Here is an 8,532-nt window from a genome sequence, read left to right as displayed (position 1 = left end):
CCCACCGTTCACGGTGTGTGTCCCACCCTCGTACGCTGAGGTCCCCCTGTCCCTCGACACTCCCCACCGTTCACGGTGTGTGTCCTACCCTCGTACGCCGAGGTCCCCCATCCCTCGACACTCCCAACCGTTCACGGTGCGTGTCCTACCCTTGTACGCCGAGATCCCCCTGTCACTCTACACTCCCCACCGTTCACGGTGCTAGTCCTACCCTCGTACGCCGAGGTCCCCCCTGTCCCTCGACACTCCCCACCGTTCGCGGTGCGTGTCCTACCCTCGTACGCCGATGACACCCCGTCCCTCAACACTCCCCACCGTTCACGGTGCGTGTCCTACTCTCGTACGCCGAGGTCCCCCCTGTCCCTCGACACTCCCCACCGTTCACGGTGCGTGTCCTACCCTCGTACGCCGATGACACCCCGTCCCTCAACACTCCCCACCGTTCACGGTGTGTGTCCTACTCTCGTACGCCGATGTCACCCCGACCCTCGACACTCCCCACCGTTCACGGTGCTAGTCCTACCCTCGTACGCCGATGTCCCCCCGTCCCTCGACACTCCCCACCGTTCACGGTGTGTGTCCTACCCTCGTACGCCGATGTCCCCCCGTCCCTCGAAACTCCCCACAGTTCACGGTGTGTGTCCTACCCTCGTACGCCGAGGTCCCCCCGTCCCTCGACACTCCCCACCGTTCACTGTGCGTGTCCGACCCTCGTACGCAGAGGTCCCCCCGTCCCTCGACACTCCCCACCGTTCACGGTGCGTGTCCTACCTCGTACGCCGAGGTGCCCCTGTCCCTCGGCACCCCCACCGTTCATGTGCATGTCCCACCCTCGTACCCCGAGGTCCCCCCCCCCTTCACTCGACTCCCCGCACCGGTCACAGTTGTCGGAGGGTGGGATCTCGCTGACGACGGTGCCCCTCCCTCCTATCACAAGAGGCTCCTGCCAAGACCAAATACGGCCCGCTGAAGGATGAGGACCGTATCTTCACCAACCTGTATGGCAGGCACGACTGGAGGTGAGAGGAATTCAGAGGCGATCCCTAACCGAGGGGAGATGGTCGCAGGCTCAGGGAGAGAGGTGTCCTCTCACTGTGAGGGGAGGAAAACGGGGACGCTCTCTCACAGGGATAACATCACGGTGACGCTTCCAGACAGTGGAAGGGAAAATGCAGGCACTCCACTGAGGGGGGAGCGGGATGGAATTTGTGGACATTCCCTCATTCAGGGATTGGGGTATTTGTGGACGTTCCCACATTCAGGGATTGGGGAACTTGTGGACGTTCCCTCATTCCAGGATTGGGAAATTTGTGGACGATCCCTCATTCAGGGATTGGGGTATTTGTGGACGTTCCCTCAGAGAGAGATTTGGGTATTTGTGGACGTCCCGTAATAGAGGGGTTGGGGTAGTTGTGGACGTCCCCTAATCCAGGGGTTGGGGTATTTGTGGACGTTCCCTAATTCAGCAGTTGGGGTATTTGTGGACGTCCCGTAAGAGAGGGGTTGGGGAATTTGTGGACGTCCCCAGACAGAGGGGTTGGCGTAGTTGCGGACGTCCCCTGTTTGAGTAATGGATCTTTCTGGCTGCTCATTTTTTAAGGGCGGGGGAACTTGTGATGCCCCCGTACTTAACGGGAGGGGGTGACTTTTCTGAAGCCCCCAAGGCGAAGGGTTATCAATTCTGAGTTGCCTCCATCTGGGACGTGAATGTCAGCACTCCCTGATCTGCCAGGGAAATTCGGTCGCTGCATAACTCACAGGAAATTGGGGGCACTCCCTCGCTATCAGGGTGATAACAGGACATAAATCTTTTTCAATCCCCTCACTCTTTTCACCTTCTTCCCGCTCCCCTCCACTCTTGTCCCCCCAGGCTGAAGGGAGCGCTACGGCGGGGCGACTGGCACAAGACGAAGGAGATCCTGCTGAAGGGGGCGGACTGGATCCTCGGGGAGGTGAAGACTTCCGGGCTGAGGGGTCAGGGAGGGGCCGGGTTTCCGACCGTCATGAGGTGGGGCTTCATGAACAAGCCTTCAGATGGCAGGTGAGGAGGGAGCTTCACTCTGTGTCTGAACCCGGGAGTGTGTGATCGGACGGTGTGGAGGGAGATTCACTCTGTGTCTGACACCGGGAGTGTCTGATGGGACGGTTTGGAGGGCGATTCGCTCTGCGTCTGACCCCGGGTGTGTGTGATGGGATGGTGTGGAGGGAGATTCACTCTGTGTCTGACCCCGGGATTGTGTGATGGGACGGTGTGGAGGGAGATTCACTCTGTGTCTGACCCTGGGAGTGTGTGATGGGACGGTGTGGAGGGAGATTCACTCTGTGTCTGACCCCGGGTGTGTGTGATGGGATGGTGTGGAGGGAGATTCACTCTGTGTCTGACCCCGGGATTGTGTGATGGGACGGTGTGGAGGGCGATTCGCTCTGCGTCTGACCCCGGGTGTGTGTGATGGGATGGTGTGGAGGGAGATTCACTCTGTGTCTGACCCCGGAATTGTGTGATGGGACGGTGTGGAGGGAGATTCACTCTGTGTCTGACACCGGGAGTGTCTGATGGGACGGTTTGGAGGGCGATTCGCTCTGCGTCTGACCCCGGGTGTGTGTGATGGGATGGTGTGGAGGGAGATTCACTCTGTGTCTGACCCCGGGATTGTGTGATGGGACGGTGTGGAGGGAGATTCACTCTGTGTCTGACCCCGGGAGTGTGTGATGGGACGGTGTGGAGGGAGCTTCACTCTGTGTCTGACCCCGGGAGTGTGTGATCGGACGGTGTGGAGGGAGCTTCACTCTGTGTCTGACCCCGGGAGTGTGTGATGGGACGGTGTGGAGGGAGCTTCACTCTGTGTCTGACCCCGGGAGTGTGTGATGGGACGGTGTGTAGGGTGATTCACTCTGTGTCTGACACCGGGAGTGTGTGATGGGACGGTGTGTAGGGTGATTCACTCTGTGTCTGACGCCGGTTTTCCACCCCCTTCAGTCTCTTACTCGGGACCTCAGTGGATTCACGTCGATTTTAACTGTGGGGGTCAATTTGCCAGAAATGAGCTTTGGTGGAGATGAGATCCGGGGCTCCAAGACTCTGCTTGTCCAACCTCCCTCAGCCTGGAGCTGAGACGCTACTGTGTCAGTGTGAGGAGCTCCGACCCACTGTTGCAGTGCACAGGGTGTGGAGGGCAATAGAAACTTCAAATAAAACTCGATTCCGACACAAGACAGGAAGATAGTGGTTTATTGATTTTTATGAGAAATATCAATGAAACAATGTGTGAGCTGCTAACGTGCGGGAATAAATAATCTGCTGACAGTCACACACAATTAACTGACCGGCGACAAGGGGTGACCGGTTGAATAATAACCAGTCCCGTTTCTCACCGTCACTCTGCATCGGGGAACTGATTATAAAATTATAAAACTGATTATAAAATCACACTTCGGGGCCGTGTCCGGGATCGCTGCAGATCCAGGGTCACTGCCGAGGGATTTGTCCATTTAACATCATTATATCGGCCAGGCTGCGGAATGCACCGTCCTCAGCAAAGGGGGCAAAAGGATTCTCTCCCGGGACACCGGTGTCCCAGACTGAGCCCCGGACCCCGGGCTCTTCCTGTCCGGGTAATTCCCCGGGGAGTCACGTGGGGAGTCTCCAACACGCACTTCCGGCGGAAGCTGCCCCGCCGGACAACAGGCGGAAACACGTCACTGCGGGACCGCTGCGAGCGACGCACACAGCGCGAGGCCCGAGCCGGTTCCGTTAAAACCGTTGGGAATCAGCCCCGGCGCGCGGCCGTTAAAGGTAAGGGCGGGAGTTAAAGGGGAGGGCGGGGAGTCGGCCAAATGTCCCCATCCCGCGGGCGGGGATGTTCACACATTCAGATCCACCATCAGTCCGGGTCTGGGTTCCTGTAGAGATCTCAGTTCCTTCATCCCGGTCTCACTGAACCGATTCCCCACATTCAGATGTTCACAGATCCACTCTCAGTCCGGGTCTGGGTTCCTGTAGAGATCTCAGTTCCTTCATCCCGGTCTCACTGAACCGATTCCCCACATTCAGATGTTCACAGATCCACCATCAGTCCGGGTCTGGGTTCCTGTAGAGATCTCAGTTCCTTCCTCCCGGTCTCACTGAACCGATTCCCCACATTCAGATGTTCACAGATCCACTCTCAGTCCGGGTCTGACTCCCTGTAGAGATCTCAGTTCCTTCATCCCGGTCCCACTGAACCGATTCCCCCACAGCCTGAAACAGATGGGAGAATAAAGATGAAATAAACAGATCACACAACAGTGTCAGTAACAGGGGACCGGGGTTAATGTTTCAACAACACTCACAGACAAATATCACCAGAAAACCCGCGGATCCGCTGATATTTTATCACATTGAACATTAACACAAACACTCACCGGATCCACTCCAGACTCGGGAGGGTCAGTATGAGGCGGCGGAGAGCGGGGACAGATCGGTCTGTCAGAGAGTTTGATCTCAGGTCCAGATCCGTCAGTGATGGGTTTGTACTGAGAGCGGAGACGAGATCCTCGGCACCAGAATCTGTGAGACCGACATCCCCCAGCCTGGAGATGAGAGAGAGTGAGGGTGAAGGACACAGAGAGACAGGAGACGGTACAAATCCCCAGTGTTTATCAGTAACACAATTACTGATCACATTAATGTTCAGTGTCAGACACCCAGTGACTGTAAACACAATCTCCCACAGTCTGGTACTTACCACAGTTTCTGTATTTTACACTCCGGGTTCCTCAGAGCCGCAGACACCAGTTTCACTCCTGAATCCCCCAGTTTATTACCACTCAGGTCCAGCACCGTCAGTGATGGGTTTGTACTGAGAGCGGAGACGAGATCCTCGGCACCAGAATCTGTGAGACCGACATTCATCAGCCTGGAGATGAGAGAGAGTGAGGGTGAAGGACACAGAGAGACAGGAGACGGTACAAATCCCCAGTGTTTATCAGTAACACAATTAGTGATCACATTAATGTTCAGTGTCAGACACCCAGTGACTGTAAACACAATCTCCCACAGTCTGGTACTTACCACAGTCTCTGTATTTTACACTCCGGGTTCCTCAGAGTCGCAGACACCAGTTTCACTCCTGAATCCCCCAGTTTATTACCACTCAGATCCAGATCCGTCAGTGATGGGTTTGTACTGAGAGCGGAGACGAGATCCTCGGCACCAGAATCTGTGAGACCGACATCCCTCAGCCTGGAGATGAGAGAGAGTGAGGGTGAAGGACACAGAGAGACAGGAGACGGTACAAATCCCCAGTGTTTATCAGTAACACAATTACTGATCACATTAATGTTCAGTGTCAGACACCCAGTGACTGTAAACACAATCTCCCACAGTCTGGTACTTACCACAGTCTCTGTATTTTACACTCCGGGTTCCTCAGAGCCGCGGACACCAGTTTCACTCCTGAATCCCCCAGTTCATTATAACTCAGGCTAAACACAAACAGACAAATTGATGAACATTGTGATTAAAATCGTCCGTCTGAGGGCATTTCTCTCACTCGGATATTTCAGGGAACATTAAACCCTTCAGTAATTCACTGATCGTAGATCCCATCACTGTCAATGTCCCTCACTGCCCAGCTCCAATGAATTCACCGAATGTCAGTAATTTCGTCTGTCGGTGTGACCCTGTAAACTCCACATATTCTCTCTCATTCCCTAATGGTTAGAAAAGTGTTCCTGATGTGAGACGGTCGGAAAGGGCAGGTGTGAAGGGGAGAAGTCAAACAGTGAGGAAGATTTGAGAATCGGGAAATGTCGATGGGAGATGGAGGAAGAGACATCACCTAAGGTAAAGGATGGAAAGACACAGAAGGAAGCGGATGTGGAAGAAAGATCCCAGTAGAGGAGGGGGATGAGGGAGAGAAATCCCACTGGAGGAAGGGGGATGGGGGAGGGGTGATCCCACAGGAGGAAGGGGGACGGGGAGAGATACCACAGGAGGAAGGGGGACGGGGGAGGGAGATCCCACAGGAGGAAGGGGGACGGGGCAGAGAGATCCCACAGGAGGAAGGGGGATGGGGGAGGGAGATCCCACAGGAGGAAGAGGGACGGGGGAGGGAGATCCCACAGGAGGACGGGGGACTGGGGAGGGAGATACCACAGGAGGAATGGGGACGGGGGAGGGAGATCCCACAGGAGGAAGGGGGACGGGGCAGAGAGATCCCACAGGAGGAAGGGGGACGGGGGAGAGAGATCCCACAGGAGGAAGGGGGACGGGGGAGGGAGATACCACAGGAGGAAGGGGGACGGGTAAGAGAGATCCCACAGGAGGAAGGGGGACGGGGGAGGGAGATACCACAGGAGGAAGGGGGATGGGGGAGGTAGATCCCACAGGAGGAAGGGGGATGGGGGAGGGAGATCCCACACGAGGAAGGGGGACGGAGGAGGGAGATCCCACAGGAGGAAGGGGGACGGGGGATGGAGATCCCACAGGATGAAGGGGGATGGGGGAGGGAGATCCCACAGGAGGAAGGGGGACGGGGGAGGGAGATCCCACAGGAGGAAGGGGGACGGGGGAGGGAGATACCACAGGAGGAAGGGGGACGGGGGAGGGGAGATACCACATGGGGGAAGGGGGACGGGGGAGGGGAGATACCACAGGAGGAAGGGGGACGGGGGAGGGAGATACCACAGGAGGAAGGGGGATGAGGAAGAGAAATCCCACAGGAGGAAGGGGGATGGGGGAGAGAGATCCCACAGGAGGAAGGGGGACGGGGGAGGGGAGATACCACAGGAGGAAGGGAGATGGGTCAGAGAGATCCCACACGAGGAAGGGGGACGAGGAAGAGAGATCCCACAGGAGGAAGGGGGACTGGGAAGAGAGATACCACAGGAGAAAGGGGGATGGGGGATGGAGATCCCACAGGAGGAAGGGGGACGCGGGAGGGAGATCCCACAGGAGGAAGGGGGACGGGGGAGGGAGATCCCACTGGAGGAAGGGGGACGGGGGAGGGAGATACCACAGGAGGAATGGGGACGGGGGAGGGAGATACCACAGGAGGAAGGGGGACGGGGGAGGGAGATCCCACTGGAGGAAGGGGGACGGGGGAGGGAGATACCACAGGAGGAATGGGGACGGGGGAGGGAGATACCACAGGAGGAAGGGGGACGGGGGAGGGAGATACCACAGGAGGAAGGGGGACGGGGGAGGGAGATACCACAGGAGGAAGGGGGGACGGGGGAGGGAGATACCACAGGAGGAAGGGGGACGGGGGAGGGACATACCAGAGGAGGAAGGGGGATGGGGAAGGGAGATACCACCGGAGGAAGGGGGACGGGGGAGGGGGATCCCACAGGGGGGAAGGTGGAAGGGGGACGGTGAGCCCGCAGGTGGGAAGGGGGAGAGAGATCCCACAGGAGGAAGGGGGATGGGGGAGGGAGATACCACAGGAGGAAGGGGGATGGGGGAGAGAGATACCACAGGAGGAAGGGGGACGGGGGAGGGAGATACCACAGGAGGAAGTGGGATGGGGGAGGGAGATCCCACAGGAGGAAGGGGGACGGGGGAGGGAGATACCACAGGAGGAAGGGGGCGGGGGAGCGGGATCCCACAGGAGGAAGGGGGACGAGGGTGAGGGATCCCACAGGAGGAAGGGGGATATGGGAGGGAGATACCACAGGAGGAATGGGAATGGGGGATGGAGATCCCACAGGAGGAAGGGGGACGGGGGAGAGGGATACCACAGGAGGAAGGGGGACGGGGGAGAGAGATACCACAGGAGGAAGGGGGACGGGGGAGGGGGATCCCACAGGAGGAAGGGGGACGGGGGAGAGAGATACCACAGGAGGAAGGGGGACGGGGGAGGGGGATCCCACAGGAGGAAGGGGGACGCGGGAGGGGTGATCCCACAGGAGGAAGGGGGACGGGGGAGAGAGATCCCACAGGAGGAAGGGGGACGGGGGAGAGAGATCCCACAGGAGGAAGGGGGACGGGGGAGGGGAGATACCACAGGAGGAAGGGGGACGGGGGAGGGGGATCCCACAGGAGGAAGGGGGACGGGGGAGGGAGATCCCACAGGAGGAAGGGGGACGGGGGAGGGAGATCCCACAGGAGGAAGGGGGACGGGGGAGGCGGATCCCACAGGAGGAAGGGGGATGGGGGAGGGAGATACCACAGGAAGAAGGGGGATGGGGGAGGGAGATACCACAGGAGGAAGGGGGACGGGTAAGAGAGATCCCACAGGAGGAAGGGGGACGGGGGAGGGAGATACCACAGGAGGAAGGGGGACGGGTAAGAGATATCCCACAGGAGGAAGGGGGACGGGGGAGGGAGATCCCACAGGAGGAAGGGGGATGGGGGAGGGAGATCCCACAGGAGGAAGGGGGACGGGGGAGGGGGATCCCACAGGAGGAAGGGGGACGGGTAAGAGAGATCCCACAGGAGGAAGGGGGACGGGGGAGGGAGATACCACAGGAGGAAGGGGGACGGGGGAGGGAGATACCACGGGAGGAAGGGGGACGGGGGAGGGAGATCCCACAGGAGGAAGGGGGATGGGG

The 8,532-nt window shown here is 58.6% G+C and overlaps 1 protein-coding gene across 6 annotated transcripts in view; it reads right to left on the bottom strand.

Moving 5' to 3' along the window:
- Window positions 1-3,787: 3,787 nt before the first annotated feature.
- LOC132389287 (NACHT, LRR and PYD domains-containing protein 12-like) overlaps window positions 3,788-8,532 on the bottom strand; it is a 94,085-nt gene continuing 89,340 nt past the window's right edge. For 3 of the 6 annotated variants that reach the window (XM_059961784.1, XM_059961788.1, XM_059961783.1), the window contains 5 exons: window positions 5,377-5,463; window positions 5,051-5,221; window positions 4,725-4,895; window positions 4,402-4,569; window positions 3,788-4,237 (listed from right to left, as the gene is read on the bottom strand). In XM_059961784.1, coding sequence (XP_059817767.1) covers window positions 4,150-4,237; window positions 4,402-4,569; window positions 4,725-4,895; window positions 5,051-5,221; window positions 5,377-5,463 — 685 coding nt within the window. In that variant the 3' untranslated portion in view covers window positions 3,788-4,149. The remainder of the gene's footprint in view (window positions 4,238-4,401; window positions 4,570-4,724; window positions 4,896-5,050; window positions 5,222-5,376; window positions 5,464-8,532) is intronic. The other 3 variants (XM_059961787.1, XM_059961785.1, XM_059961789.1) reach the window with 3 other exon arrangements.

The sequence above is a fragment of the Hypanus sabinus genome, unplaced genomic scaffold (assembly GCF_030144855.1).
Source record: "Hypanus sabinus isolate sHypSab1 unplaced genomic scaffold, sHypSab1.hap1 scaffold_524, whole genome shotgun sequence".
NCBI classification, from domain to species: domain Eukaryota; kingdom Metazoa; phylum Chordata; class Chondrichthyes; order Myliobatiformes; family Dasyatidae; genus Hypanus; species Hypanus sabinus.
Note: the sequence above shows the minus strand (reverse complement) of the source record. Positions and strands in the feature narration are given on the sequence as shown.